Source organism: Ornithorhynchus anatinus, chromosome 21, assembly GCF_004115215.2.
Source record: "Ornithorhynchus anatinus isolate Pmale09 chromosome 21, mOrnAna1.pri.v4, whole genome shotgun sequence".
In the NCBI taxonomy this organism is placed as follows: domain Eukaryota; kingdom Metazoa; phylum Chordata; class Mammalia; order Monotremata; family Ornithorhynchidae; genus Ornithorhynchus; species Ornithorhynchus anatinus.
Window position 1 is genome coordinate 8,915,278 of NC_041748.1, and position 15,869 is coordinate 8,931,146.

The 15,869-nt window shown below is 45.9% G+C and overlaps 1 protein-coding gene across 3 annotated transcripts in view; it reads right to left on the minus strand.

Annotated features, from left to right (window-relative positions):
* Window positions 1–519: 519 nt before the first annotated feature.
* Window positions 520–15,869, minus strand: part of LOC100077800 (probable C-mannosyltransferase DPY19L1) — a 117,180-nt gene continuing 101,830 nt past the window's right edge. For 2 of the 3 annotated variants that reach the window (XM_029049119.2, XM_029049117.2), the window contains 4 exons: window positions 13,871–14,045; window positions 12,890–12,989; window positions 10,203–10,328; window positions 520–3,085 (listed from right to left, as the gene is read on the minus strand). In XM_029049119.2, the coding sequence (XP_028904952.1) occupies window positions 2,929–3,085; window positions 10,203–10,328; window positions 12,890–12,989; window positions 13,871–14,045 (558 nt within the window). In that variant the 3' untranslated portion in view covers window positions 520–2,928. The remainder of the gene's footprint in view (window positions 3,086–10,202; window positions 10,329–12,889; window positions 12,990–13,870; window positions 14,046–15,869) is intronic. The other variant, XM_029049118.2, reaches the window with a different exon arrangement.

Genomic DNA, 15,869 nt, shown 5'->3' on the forward strand with positions numbered 1-15,869 from the left:
GTACAATGAAAGCCAACACTTCCCTGAGGCCATTTCTGAAGAAACATGACAGGACCTTAAATGACAGTTTTGAATGGTAAACAGCATTTCCAAGATCCCCTGCCATTGGCTGCAGAGTAATTAATAATTTTCAGTATGTTGACAGCAGCTTTAGCAATGAAAGTGTTTCCATGTTTATGTAGCAGCACTTGTGTGTTATGTGCCAAGCACTGTACTAAGCACTGGGGTAGATACAAGATAACACAATTGGACATAGTTCCTGTTCCACACATGGCTCACGGTCTAAGTAGGAAGGAGGACAGGTGCTTCATTCTCATTTTACAGATGAGAAAACAGGCACAGAGAAGTTGTGATTTGTCCAAGGTCACATAGCAGGTAAAGTTACAGAGCTGGAATTGGAACCCAGGTCTTCTGACTCCCAGCACCAGGCTCTATTCAACTGGGCCGCACCTCTTCCAGAACACTCTGAGTCACCATGTTCAGAAGGGGGTGGGGGGAAGAAAACTAAGAAAAATATACTGAAATTTCAGGGTTTTTTTATTTAACATACATAATACATGTAAACAACTGGCATAAAATCCATAAAAATACAGTACTTTTGTGCTGTGACACTTTATCCCTAATACATCTTCTCATAGTTGAATTTCATGAACATTTTAAAAAATACTCCTTCAAAGCTCAAGCCCTTTAATGGCCTAGTTTCCTATTGTCCAAAATGTTGGTTTGTGGGGTTTTTTGGTAAATGTTAAGGTTATATCTTCTCCCCACCCTGACATAAGACAAAAAATATCTGTAACACTGTTTGAGCATCATATGCTGGACATACTGTACTGCTTCCATAGGCTCTCCTAAAACGTATTTCTAGCTACAGCACCTGCTCCTAGAAGAATGTCAAGGCTGAATGCAGTTTAAACTTCTAGGGTGCGGTATCCAACCAGTTCACAATGCAATTTAGAACTTGCTGGCTGAATTAAATGCATCTGTTACAAATTTAATAATCTCCTCAATCACATTTCTAAACTACTTTTAAACATTTTCCAGTGTTCATAACAATGACACTGGCATTTTTATAGGTTTGCTCAGATGGGAAATTCTATTTACTCTAAGTGAATTAATTTCTGAAACAAAGCCTTAGTATCATCTATAAAGTGTTTAGAACCAACAACATTAGAAATTAGGAAATTAATACACCATCCATGTAAGGGCACAAATTAAAAAGCCTCTTAGGTGTGAATCAGGTGGTGGCTTGCTTTTAGATTTGAGCTGAATTTTCTAAGGTCATTTTTAAGGATTATCTAAAGTTGTGTGTTTTTTTGGTTACAGTTTATAAAAGTCAACCTCTCTCAAAAGAGGCCAAATAAAAATAAGGCTTTAGAATAGGTTTTAAAAAATGGGGCTAAGGGCAGGAGTGGAAAGAAGAGAAAAATTACTTCATATAAGACTTCCTCCTCTTCTCTCTACCCAAGGTATCATGCTAGTCCTCAAACAGGTAAGCATGTTTTAGCTCTCACCTTGTTTGAGAGCTAGAGTTTATTTTAAAAAGGGAAAGAAAATAATCATGGGATAATTAGATAGAAAAAATATCTTCCAGGACCCAAGCTGTTGTGGTTGAATTTGGAAGGTAAAATGTTTGAAACAATTCAAACCAACTACATCCCTTTCCTCGAGTATTATGGATGAGACTGGTCAAAAATACTTTCTACCATTCAAACTTTAGTTTCTTACTTGCCTGGAAGGCCTCCAGCATGTAGCTCGCACAAAAGCCCAACTTTCTCCAGAAAATAAACTCCCCAGAGAGCAGAGTCCATCTCTTGAAGAATGGCCATGAAAACTGCCTCCCTAGTGCAGTGGTTTCTCGGGTGTTTAGGAAAAGCCTAAAGCACGCCAAAAGACCAGTGCATTTATGGACCACTTACACTTAGGCAAAGCCAGGCTTAGGGGTTGAAGCAGGTGGAGATGCCTGGGGCTATACACCCTTCCCTGTAAGCAGCAAAGTCCTCCAAGGAGACTCTCTCTCCTGTAAGGGGATGAGGTGACCTGGATAAACCATCATCCTTGGCCTTAGAGGAGAGACAGAGGGTGTAAGGAGAAGCTCTTGGCCATTTCAGAAATACCGTTCCTTAACCCCAACTTTGGACCAAGACAACGATGGACTCAAAGCCTGCTGGGAAGTGGCACCATGGTAGAAGGTGGGGAGGAGCCTGGGGATTAGCACTGGTGGAGAGAGGGTGCTCTCTTCTTTAAGCATTTTAGACACATACCACCCCATCCTGCTTCCCCCAGCCCCAAAATGATGGCTTACCTGAGTCGTAAACCTCTTGGGAACTTGGGTACTACACCTGGCACAGGAACAATATGGGGATGGGGAGGAATGTCAGGAATAATGCAGGGCAAAGATGTCCACAGATAACTCAAGCATCCCATCTTAGTGCCCCCCATCTCCTTCCCAACCTATATTTTAACCCAATTGTAGAAGGCACCAACACATCCTGTGCCAGACAAACACATTCTGGGACAGTGAGATGATCCCAAGGCTCAGAGGCAGGCCCAGAACGCCCTCCGAAGAGGATGCTGGCAGTTCCATGAGGGGGTTCCAGGGGTTTCCTGGAGTTGCCATTCCTTGGGTAAGGCCATTTTCCTCACCTTGTAATTTCATGTTTCCTCATCTTTTGGCCAAGGGTAGTTAACCAGCGGCTGGTGCAAAGATGACCAATCGCAGAGCACCTGGAATGAACACCTGATGGGAGACGGAAGAGTAAGTGCTTTGCGAAAGTGAAAGACTCTCCTAAAATGTGTTCCGTCTAGAAACAGTTTCCTCTAAAAAAGTTTTAGGACTTGAATGAAAGCGATCAATTCAGGATTCCTTGGCATAAATGTTTCATTGCAGTTTTTACCAAAATTCTTCAGGCAGCAGAGCCAGGCGGAGGATCAGCCTTTTTTGACTTCCAGGACTTTGTAAACGTTGTTCTGGAACACTGTAGTGAAGTGTGGCCGTGAATCTTTGACCAACAGGTTACAGAGTGGAGTTTTGCCGGCATTGGAAGGGTCTTCCACATCCCAGATTTCAGGCATACTGCATCCAGGCCTAAAGGAATGGGAGCAGATGTGAAACATCCCCCAAACTACACACAAGCCCCACAAAAAGTGTCAAGTACAGAGCTTTGAGGTCAATCTGCCTTCAAACATGCCCATGTCTCCCCCATCCTAACAAAACCCTCTCTCGACCCCACTTCCCCTTCCAGTTATCGCCCTATTTCCTTACTATTCTTCCTTTCCAAGCTCCTAGAACGAGTTGTCTACACTCGCTGCCTAGAATTCCTTAATTCCAATTCTCTCCTGGACCCCCTCCAATCTGGCTTCTGTCCCCTCCACTCTACAAAGACTGCTCTCTCAAAGGTCACCCATGACCTTCTTCCTGCCAAATCCAATGGCTCCTACTCTATCCTAATCCTCCTTGACCTCTCTGCTGCCTTTGACACTGTCGACCATCCCCTTCTCCTCCACAGCTTATCTCACCTTGGCTTCACGGACTCCGTCCTCTCCTGGTTCTCCTCTTATCTCTCTGGCCGTTCATTCTCGGTCTCCTTTGCAGGCTCTTCCTCCCCCTCCCATCCTCTTACCATAGGAGTTCCTCAAGGGTCAGTTCTTGGCTCTCTTCTGTTCTCCATCTACACTCACTCCCTTGGTAAACTCATTCACTCTCACGGCTTCAACTATCATCTCTATGCAGATGACACACAGATCTACACCTCTGCCCCGTCCTCTCCCCCTCCTTTCAGGCTCATATCTCCTCCTGCCTCCAGAACGTCTCTTCCTGGATGTCTGCTCGCCACCTAAAACTCAACATGTCCAAAACTGAGCTCCTTATCTTCCCTCCCAAGCCCTGTCCTCTTCCTGAGTTCGCTATCACTGTGGATGGTACGACCATCCTTCCCGTCTCTCAAGCCCGCAACCTCGGTGTCGTCACTGACCGGCTCTCTCATTCACCCCACACATCCAATCCGTCACCAAGTCCTGCAGGTCTCACCTTTATAATATCGCCAAGATCCGCCATTTCCTCTCCACCCAAATGGCTATCTTACGGGTACAGGCTCTCATAATATCCCGGCTGGATTATTGTGTCAGCCTTCTCTCTGATCTCCCTTCCTCCTGTCTCTCCCTGCTCCAGTCTATTCTTCATTCCGCTGCCCAGCTCATCTTCCTGCAGAAACGCTCTGGGCATGTCACTCCCCTTCTTAAAACCTCCAGTGGTTGCCTATCAACCTCCGCATGAAAGAAAAACTTCTCACTCTAGGCTACAAGGCTCTCCATCACCTCGCCCCCTCCTACCTCTCCTCCCTTCTCTCTTTCTACTGCCCACCCTGCACTCTCCGCTCCTCTGCCACCCACCTCCTCACCGTCCCCCACTCTCGCCTATCCCACCGTCGACCCCTGGGCCACGTCCTCCTGCTGTCCCGGAATGCCCTCCCTCCTCACCTCCGCCAAACTAACTCTCTTCCCCTCTTCAAAGCCTTTCTGGGAGCTCACCTCCTCCAAGAGGCCTTCCCAGACTGAGCTTCCCCTTTTCCCTCTGCTGCCTCTCTACTCGCCCTTTACCTCCCCTTAGCTAAGCCCCCTTTCCTCCCCTTTCCCTCTGCTCCTCCCCCTCTCCCTTCCCCTCCCCTCAGCACTGTGCTCGTCCACTCATTTGTATATATTTTTATTACCCTATTTATTTTGTTAATGAGATGTACATCCCCTTGATTCTATTTATTGCTATTGTTTTTGTCTGTCTCCCCCGATTAGACTGTAAACCCGTCAATGGGCAGGGATTGTCTCTATCTGTTGCCAATTTGTATATTCCAAGCGCTTAGTACAGTGCTCTGCACATAGTAAGCGCTCAATAAATACTATTGAATGAATAAATGAATGAATCCCATTCACGGGAGATCCAGATCCCACAGGCTAAGACTGTAAGCTGGTGTTTCCAAACATCAGAAAGATCCATATTTTCTTGGACAAAGGTGGAGTCCTGCCCAGGTGATGCTTTCTAAACACATCTTGACACCTGCTCTTCTCAAAGAGATGGAACGAACTCAGCAAGCCCCTAGGCCCGACACTAATTTGACTGGACAGTAACCAGCAGCATGGCTCGGGCCTGGGAGCCAGCAGGGCCTGGGTTCTAATCCCAGCTCCACCACTTGTCTGTGGTGTGACCTTGGGCAAGTTATTTCACTTCTCTTTGTCTGAGTTACCTCATCTGTAAAATGGGGATTGAGACTGTGAGCCCCATGTGGGACAGGGGCTGTGTCCAGCCCAATTTGCTTGTGGCCACCCTAACACTTAGTACAGTGCCTGGCACATAGAAAGTGTTAAACAAATACCACAATTATTTTTATCCTGGCCCTCTCCCACTCACCAAGGGTAAAGTCTAGTGGCCACACTGGGCCTGGGAGTTGAGGAGACAGCAAGGCATGGAAGGTAGAGCTTCACATAACCTCCAGGCTGGAGAACATTAAAAGAATGTTCATATCCTTAGCCCTGGGAATACCATGTGGTAGTCCTGAATGCAGACACATTAAGGAGAGGCAGTTTAGCACTCAGTAACATAGACGTCCAGCAGACTGGCTTCAGAAGCAGGGTTGGCTGAAAACAGAGGCTGTGGACTTCGCCTAGTAACTATTAATTCCAAACAGAGAGAAACTGTAAATCCACATTGAAGGCACAGCTGTGGTCACTGTCCACTTCAATTACTCTCCATCTGAGATTTTTATCACCACGACTTCCCCAATCTGCCCACACACATGCTTATTCTTCGTGGATAGAGAGTAAGTGGTCTGGACCCATACAGGTTCTGGCCCTTGAAGAAAACCTCCGCATGTGGTTTTTTTAGAACAGCAAAATTTCTAAATCAGTTCCTCCAAAATTTCTGAACCATCTTCTTGGTCCACCGTTGTAACACAAACCCCGCTTTCTGCTCTGGCCCTGAAGGCAAAAACATGCAGTTTGAAAAAAATGAGAAACAGCATGTGCGCTGAAGGTTGCTTTTAAGCGGCTTCCAATCTTAGCAACATCCCTTTCCCTTTCTGGTACTTTAACTGCTGCTACCTCAGACAGAAAATAATTGAAGTGGACAGTGCCCACCGCTGTGCTTTGAATTTGGTTTAGTTTGTCTGTTGCAAATGAATAGTCTGTTTTCGGCCAACCCTGCTTCTGAAGCCAGTTTGCCGGACGTCTGTATTACTGAGCACTAAACTCTCTCTTTTATGCGGCTGCATTCAGGAACTACCTTACGCTGGGAAACCATGGGCAGTCTTCAAAATGGGTTGTGTTGAGATCATCTAGCTGCAGACAGCAGGGAGTCTTACTGCACATCAGCCCTTTGAGAAAAAAAAGAGACTTCATCTCATAGAGGTGGCTTGGAAAGGGGCTTTTCCCCATCAATCAATGGTATCTGAGTACTTCACTGTATGCAGAACACTGTACTGAACATCTGGGAGAGTACAATACAATTGGTAGGCAAGCCACCGCCTCCAAGGAGCTTGTTGTCTATGGGGGCAGAGACGGAAATAGGGCAGGCCCAAGCTCACAGTCAGCCTGGGAAATGCTTTCATTGGCTGAGACTTCGTCCCGGTGGGTCTCTCTGTGGGTCTCCCTTGCCCATCGTTTTCTCCCCCTAATCCAAGCCTGCTGTCCTTTATCCCCACAGACTATGACTCTGTAAGAAATTGATGGGTGAACCCACCTTGGTTCATTAGCTTTCTCAAAGTTGTGGCTGGCATGCATATGTAAAGATGCTCGCTCCAGAGAGCAGCCTATTTTGGTGAAAGAGGCTTGTTCAGTTCAGGAGGCAGCTGTTAACCCTGGGGAAATGCTCCAAGTAGGAACCTTGCTTGGGTGAGTCAGCTACACCTAAGCCATCTGACTACTGACTGTCTTTACGAGCTCCATACCTGGAATTTACTAGTTCATTTATTCATTTATTCAATCGTATTTACTGAGCACTTAATGTGTGCAGAGCCTTCTACCAAGAGCTTGGGAGAGTACAATATAACAATAAACAGACACACTCCCTAACCACAACAAGCTTAAGGTCTAGGGGAGAGACAGACATCAATACAAATAAATAAGTCACAGATATGGACATAAGTGCTGTGGGTCTGGGAGCGGGGAAGAACCATGGGAGCAAGTCAGCTCAACACAGAAGGGAGAAAAGGAAAGGAGGGGCTTAGTCTGGGAAGGCCTCATGGAGAAGTGCCTTCAATAAGGCTTTGAAGTGGGGAAGAGTGTCAGATTTGGAGAGGGCGTTCCAGGCCAGAGGCAGAACATGAGCTACAGGGGGTCAGCAGCACAGTGAGCAGCTTAGCATTAGAGGAGCGAGATGTGCAGGCTAGGTTGTACAAGGAGAGTAGCAGAGTGAAGTATGGACTGGAGTGGAGCGAGACAGGAGGCTGAGAGGTCAGCAAGAAGGCTGATGCAGTAATCCAGGCGGGATAGGATGAATGATTGAATTAACGTGGTAGCAGTTTGGATGGAGAGCAAAGTGCGGATTTTAGCGGTATTGTGAAGGTGGGTCTGAAAGGATTTAGTGATGGGTAGAATGAGAAAGAGAAGTCAAGGATAACACCAAGGTTATGGGCTTGTGAGACAGGAAGGCTGGTGATACCGTGAGACAGGAAGGATGAATAGTGATGGGAAAGTCACGGGGAGGACAGGGTTTGGTTCGGAAGGTAAGGAGTTCTGTTTTGGAAATGTTAAGTTTAAGATGACGGGAGGACAGAGATAGAGATGTCTTGAAGGCCAGAGAAAATGTGAGACTGCAGAGAGGGAGAGAGATCAGGGCTGGAGATGTAGATTTGGGTATTATCCACATAGAGGTGATAGTGGAAACCAAAGGAGCAAATGATTCTCCAAGGGAGTGGGTGTAGATGGAGAATAGAAGGGGACTCATAACTGAACCTTGAGGGACATCCATAGTTAGAGGGTGGGAGGTAGAGGAGGAGCCCACAGAGGAGACTGAGATTGAATGGCCAGAGAGATAAGAGGAGAACCAGGAGAGGACAGAGTCAATGAAGCCAAGGTTGGATCGTGTTTCCAGGAGACGGAGGTGGTCCACCACGTCGAAGGCAGCTGAGAGGTCGAGGAGGATAAGGATGCAGTAGAGGCTATTGGATTTGGCAGAAGATCACTGGTGACCTTTGAGAGGGCAGCTTCAGTGGAGTGAAGGGGATGGAAGCCAGATTGGAGGGAGTCAAGGAGAGAATTGGAAGAAAGGAAATGAAGACATCAAGTGTAGACAACTTGCTCAAGGAGTTTGGAGAGGAAAGGTAGGAGGGAGATGGGGTGATAACTGGAGGGAGCTGTGGGGTCAGAGGTGGATTTTTTAGTATAGGAAAGACATGGGCATGTTTGAAAGCAGTGGATAAGAAGCCGTCGGGAAGCCAACAGTTGAAGATGGTTGTTAGGGAGAGAAGAAGGGAGGGAAGGTGAGAGTTTTGATAAAGGTATGAAGGAATGGGGACAGATGCGCAGATGGAGGAGGTGGCTTTTGAGAGGAGGCAGAAGATCTCCTCTGGAAATACTGATAGGAAGGATGGGAGAGTTGAAGTGACCTCACAGCTCAGGGCAGGAGGATAAAGACTTTAATAAATTTAACTCCCGCTATTTGCTAGCAATACAGAAGATAGAGTTAAAGCTCTCTGCACACAGTGAGCACTCAAATACCATTGATCGACTGAAAAGATTAATGCGTATCTAAATCTGGAACATCAGATTTTTTTATTCTTGTTAATTTAAAACAGCAAGTTGCAGGCTTATGATTTTCCCAGTTATTACTTTCTTTTGGTGCTGGACGGCAGTTTGTTCCAAGAACCTAAAAAAAACCTTATTTAGAAACTCTTTATCATGACTGAAGTGACAGGATGTCACAGTGCCTCTACACTGAATATCCAGCTCGACTTTTCTGTTTCCTGATGTATTGGATGTAAAATCCTTTGTGCACTGCAGAACATTATGAAAAAAACAACCCACATCTGAATTGTAAACTGAGGAAAAAAACGCAGTTTAAAAATGAGCTCATGAACCTGGCAATTCCACCCGACCTCACAAGCCTGTCACCTTGGCATTACCCTCCTCATCTCTCTCATTCAAGACATGCATTCAATCCATCACTAAATACTGTTGGTTCTACCTTCCCAACATCATTAAAATCCACCCTTTCCTTTCCAAACTGCTACTATGCTGAGCCCAGCACTGGTCACATCCTGCCCTTCACTACTGCATCAGCTTCCTTGTTGACAGCTTCCTTGTTTGTCTTTATTTCACACAGCTGCCCTGATCATTTTTCTAAAGACACATTCAGTCCATGTTTTCCCACTCTTCAAGAATCTTTGATAGTTGCCCATCCACCTCTGTCTCAAACTCCTTACCATCAGCTTTAAAGCTTCGATCATATCATCCCCTCCCGTCTTAACTCCCTGATTTCCTACTACAACCCACTGTGCTCACTTGGCTCCACTAATGCCAACTTACTCAATGTAATACGATTTCATCCATCTCACTACCAATCCCTTGCTCACCAACTCCCCCTGATGTGGTACTCCTTCCACTGTCGTAAATGCCAGACCACCAGTCTCTCCACCTTCAAAGCCTTATTAAAATCAATCACCGCCATGAGGCCTTCCACAAGGTCTTTCCCCTATTCCTCCTCCCATTTGTATCACCTATGCAATTTATTCTGTACTCTTTTAGCCCTTGATATTCATCCCATGCTCAACCCCACAGACTATGCATTCTTTATTTATTTATAATTTATTTATGTTAAAGTTTGTCTCCCCCTCTAGACTGTAAGCTCCTTGTGGGCAGGGAACATGTCTACAAACTCTGTTATACGATGCTCTCCCAAGCCCTTATTACAGTGTTCTGCACAAAGTAAGCACTCAACAAATACCACTGATTGATGGATTGGAGTTGTCCCTTTCAGTAAAAATGGGATCTGTTTCTAGCTGAGCTAGGAAACAAACCTCATTTGTCTCCCATAGTCGATTTGGCATAGGCAGCAGCAGGGAGCTGGGTCTGGGAGGGTGCTGAGCCCTGGATTTCCTCTTGGGCTCGGGGCATCTCTGGGGAAGGGGATTTCATCAGAACAGATGCCTGGCCATCAGGATAGAACCCACTCAACCCTGACCCGGCCAATGCAAATGCAGGAATGACTTAGCACTCACTTGGTTCGCCTGACACACCAGGACTCTTCTAAAATGTAGTAATTCACGCCCAACTTTAACAACTTTTGCTTCACTTCTTTTGCAGTCTTTCGGCTGTACATGGAGTAAACTATTTTCGTTCTAGCCCTTTCAAGAAAAAAACGGAAAGTCAAAAGATTTTCAAATGAATTAAAATTAAAGGCATGAAAAGTGGTGAAGAAAGGAGTGAATTAAGCCCAGCCTGGCGAGGTGAAGTAAGCAACTCAACTGAGCAACTCATCTGTCCGGTGAAGGGCAGACAAAAGCCCTAGAGTCCAGGGGTCGGGGATCGTGGGCACTGTAAGAATGACGCCGTTGGCTACACCTCCATAGCAAAAAGCTGTGCAGGAAACAGCCGGGCTGCTTCCCTTTGAGTGGGAAAGGGACCAAGAAGGGAAGAAGGAACCAAGAAAGGAAGCCAAGAAGGACCCTCAACACCTTACCCAACCACAGGGGAGCTCAAACTGCTCTCTTCTTCCTATGCACAAGGGCCTATGGTGGGCTGGAATTGGGCCAGTCAAATCGGGAAGAGTAGGGAAGGATACCAACACCCACTAACCCATTCCACCAAGTGCAGTTCCATGGACCCCCAACTGGGCCTTATTCTCTCTCTCTCCCTTCCCCTCTCTAGAACAGTAGAACAGACAGAGATTTGGAAAACACCTGCTGTACCACATGGCCCGGCCCTTCTATGTTCATTTTCTCCTGCCGGGATTAACGTGAGTGGAGTTTCCTCATATGAATATTAAACTGCCCTGTAAACTGGGCAGGAGCAAAGGCCGGCCTGCAGCACCACACCTTCTCCTTCCCCTGCTAGCTCCGAAAAGCCGCTGGCTAGCGATAGCCTCCTCCCCCTCCACCCCCAATCTCCCTTCTTCCCACCTTTCATCTCTCCACTGGCAGGAAGCCCTGTAGCTATGAAGTAGCTGTGCAATGCTTTCACATATCACAATGACATCATGTGTCACTCAAGGAGGTATAAATTGCATTTTTGGCTCTCCATGCACCGACTCCTAAAAGGTTTCATCTTTTTGGGCTCTTCTGCACAAAAGGTTGCAGAGCCCAGCTTTAGATTCTATAAGAAAGTTGTCTCCATCCCTGCCATGCCATGTTATCTGGATGCCCCTCATCCCCTACTCCAACTTAGGAAGACCTGGATACCAGCAGCAGGGTGAGCTCCTAATACCAGATTGTCAGAGACTATTGTGTAGAAGAGAAGTTGACTGTCACCCAACCCCACCACTGCAGTCCCCATCATCCGTGCTCCAAACGATGGCAACGTGAGTCCTTCTTGACTCTCAGAATGCTTCGTAGTGTTGGGGTACTTGCTATAAATATTTAAGGTAGGCAAAAGTCTTTGGGGAAAATAGCCAATGTTATGCAGCAAGGGAGTGAGAAGGAATCATGTTTGGGGTAAATTAAGACTGACAACCAGAAAAGGACAAGGTGACCTGATCATCTTCAAAAATGGTCAAGACCACAATTGTAAATGAACCAGGAGAACAATTATGAAGAAGCCATAGACTGCTCTGTGTCCTGCAATGCTCATGGCACTGTAGGGTGAAGAGGATTTCCCAGAAAACTGGTAATAAAGCCTAATGCCAGCTTCTCCATTCTTATATGTATCTTTCAGCATGGCTATATGAAACCTTTGGAATCAAACTGGACTTATTACCCACTGTACTTCTCTTCTGTTAGACCTGTGCTTGTACTTAAATCATCTTGAAGAAAACTAAGAGAACCAGCATGGCCTTGGGGAAGGAGCACGGGCTTGGGATTCAGAGGACCTGGATTCTAATCCCGACTCTGTTATTTGACTGATTTATGACCTTGGGCAAGTCAATAAACTTCTCTGGGCCTCAATTACCTCATCTCTAAAATGGAAATTAAAACTGAGAGCCCTACTTGGGACAGGAAGTGTGCCTGACCCTATTACCTTATATCTACCCCAGGCTTAGTTGAGTGCCTGGCAAACAGGAAGGGCAAAACAAATACCACAACTAGTGTTTCATACCAAACTGTGACACTGGTGAAGCACTGTGGCTTAGCAGACAGATCACAGGAGTGGGAGTCAGAGGACTTGGGTTCTAATTTCAACTCTGCCACTTGCCTACTGTGTGACCTAGGGCAAGTCACAACTTTTTCTTACCTAAGCTTCCTCATCTGGACAATGAGGCTTGTACAGGAGAACAGGAGTGAGGCCTGTTCTCACTCCTACTTAGAGTGCGAGCCCTGTGAGACACAGAGACTGTGACCAACCTGATTATCTTGTACCTACCCTGGCATTTAGTAACTGCTTAAATACCACAATTTTAAATCCATCACATAAACTGTGATGCTGAAGAGCTGGCATTCTTTTGTCTTAGGGTCAATTTCAACCATCACAGAACCATCTGGCATATTTGAACAAGATACTTTTTAATTTGAGAAGTAATACACGCCCCTAAAACTAGACTAAAATTATGTTTCTTAGTCCTTAACTTGCTCCTCAATTTAAAGTATTGTTGAATCAACATCACCACAACGAGAGAGAGATGAACCAAAGGCATTCTGCTGCTTCCTGGGTTAGTATATGGTCTTTCAGGATGACTTCCAGCTGACATCCCAAAGCCAGAACTGGCAGTATCAAAATAAGAACTAACGTGTCCCCCGAGAAATACCACACTGACCTCAGGCCTGCATCCTCGTAGTGTGGGTGGTTAACAATGGGTCGGTAAGCAGAGAGCTTCACGCTTGCCATGGTAGGCATTGCGCCTGCAAATACAGCATCTGGAAAACAGGGGCAATGCTTTACATGAAAATGGAAGTGACCTCTCAATGTTTGAATCCCTTCATTTACAGCAAGGAACTCCATCTAGGACAGGAAATATGTCCTGAATAACTCCTATCTGCCCCAATTTCCTATCTGCCCCACTTCTTAGTAGGGCACTTGGTACATTTTAAGTGCTTAACAAATGACCACAATAATAATTATTAGTATAGTAGTTTTCGATGATTTATCTAGTATATTTAACCTCCTTGAGCAATAAGATAGGGAAAGAAACTCCACAATCAGCATGGAGTAGTGGATAAGAGCACGGGACTGGGAGTCAGAAGGTCACGGGATCTAATCCTGCCTATTATTTGTCTGCTGTGTGACCTTGGGCAAGTCACTTAAGTTCTCTAGGCCTCAGTTACCTCACCTGTAAAATGGGGATCGAGACTGTGAGCTCCATGTAAGACAGGGGCTTTGTCAAAACCAATTTGCTTATATCCACTCCAGCATTTAGTAGAGTACCTGGCTCATATTATTATTATTATTGTTGTTATCATTTTCAGGAAGGCCGGTCTTGGACTCTGACCAAGGGTACGTTTGGAGAATTGTTTTGGGAAAGTCTGGTTTTCTTGGTGCTCTTAAATTGGGGGTAAACTGGATCCCAGATGATGGCTAAGCTTGATTATTCACCTCTTGCCTAACCCCACCTGCCAACTGCTAGGGTAAGCAGAATTCCTGAGAGGAAAGGGGTGGTAGGAATACTGCCCAAGAAGGGGCAAAAAGGGTCGCTAGGGAAATAAGCACCTGCAGGTAGTGGCTGGAAGTAGGAAAGATCCTTTCAGTTCTAGGATTTAAAATGGGGTTTAGAAAACATAAAATGAGATACACATCTTACCTGGTTTGGTGTTAAATTTGATCCACTCTAAAAGTTCTTCCTGGGGCACATTACTAAACTCCCCTATGATGTTCCACTGGCTCTGGAGGTTGGCAGAACCTTGAATGGACATAACTGTCAGCATGGCCACCACAACTGTTGCCGGGGGCACCTTACACAAGAGCCATCCAAACAGCTGGAATAAAGGAAATCATTCATTTATCACTTGGCTGTGGAAAGCAGCGTGGTCTAATGGAAAAAGCACAGGCCTGGGAGTCAAAGGATCTGGGTTCTAATCCTGACCCTGCCACCTCCCTACTGTGTTGGGCAAGTCATTTAACTTCTCTATATCTCAGTTTCTTCATCTATAAAATGGGGATTCAATACCTGTTCTCCCTCCTACTTGGCCTGTGAGCCCCATGTGGGATCAGATTATCTTGTATTGACCTGAGCGCTAAGCATAGTGCTAGGTATAAAGTAAGCTCTTAAATATCAGTTATTTCATCGCTTGAAGTCGACAGGTTCAAAACCAAAGGAAACACTTCCTCCATGAGTGGCCAACATCTGGATTCTGTTTCCAAGGGCATGGGGCAGGAAGAAAACCTCAACAGGTTCAAGAGGGGTTTGGCTAAATTCATGGATGAATGGTTAATCCAAGATTTTAGGAGGCTCCAAAGGGGTTAGATAGATATCGTTTGGCAAGCTGAGAGTTGAGGGATTTTAGGTGGGACATCCCTTACCAATCATTCATTCATTCAATGGTATTTATTGAGCGATTACTATGTGCAGAGCACTGTACTAAGCGCTTGGAATGTACAAATCAGTAACAGATACAGTCCCTGCCCTTTGACGGGCTTACAGTCTAATTGGGGGAGACAGTCAGACAAGAACAATAGCAATAAATAGGATCAATGGGATGAACATCTCATTAAAACAATAGCAAATGCAGCGTGGCTCAGTGGAAAGAGCACGGGCTTTGGAGTCAGGGCTCATGAGTTCGAATCCCAGCTCTGCCACTTGTCAGCTGTGTGACTGTGGGCAAGTCACTTAACTTCTCTGTGCCTCAGTTCCCTCTTCTGTAAAATGGGGATTAAGACTGTGAGCCCCATGTGGGACAACCTGATTCCCTTGTGTCTACCCCAGCGCTTAGAACAGTGCTCGGCACATAGTAAGCGCTTAACAAATACCAACATTATTATTATTAGAATCAAGGTGATGTACACCTCATTAACAAAATAAATAGGGTAATGAAAATATATACAGTTGAGTGGACAAGTACAGTGCTGAGGTGATGGGAAACAAGAGGGGGAGGAGCAGAGGAAAAGCGGGGAAAAGAGGGCTTAGCTGAGGAGAGGTGAAAGGGGGGTAGAGGGAGCAGAGGGAAAAGGGGAGCTCAGTCTGGGAAGGCCTCTTGGAGGAGGTGAGCTTTAAGTAGGGTTTTGAAGAGGGGAAGAGAATTAGTTTGGCGAATTAGTTTGGCGGAGGTGAGGAGGGAGGGCATTCCAGGACCGCGGGAGGACGTGGCCCAGGGGTCGACGGCAGGATAGGCGAGAATGGGGGATGGTGAGGAGGTGGGCGGCAGAGGAGCGGAGCATGTGGGGTGGGCAGTGGAAAGAGATAAGGGAGGAGAGGTAGGAGGGGGCAAGGTGATGGAGAGCCTTGATGGTAGTTATTGAGCACTAACTGTGAATACAGCACTCTCCTAAGCGCTTGGGCAAGTACAATACAACAGAGTTGGGAGACGTTTTCCCTACCCACAATGGACTTAGAGTCTAAAGGGGAACACAGACAATAAACAGACAATAATACAAATAAATTATGGTTATATACAAAAGTGTTGAGGGCTGAAGGTGGGGTGAAGATCAAGTTCCCAACGGGTACAGATTCAAGACCACAACAGGGTACAGATCACAAGGATGGACATCCAGAAAGGTGACCATTCCATGACACTGTTTCTCCTGGAGCTCTGGGGTATCACTATTAATAATGATTGTATTTGTTAAACGCTTAACTATGTAAC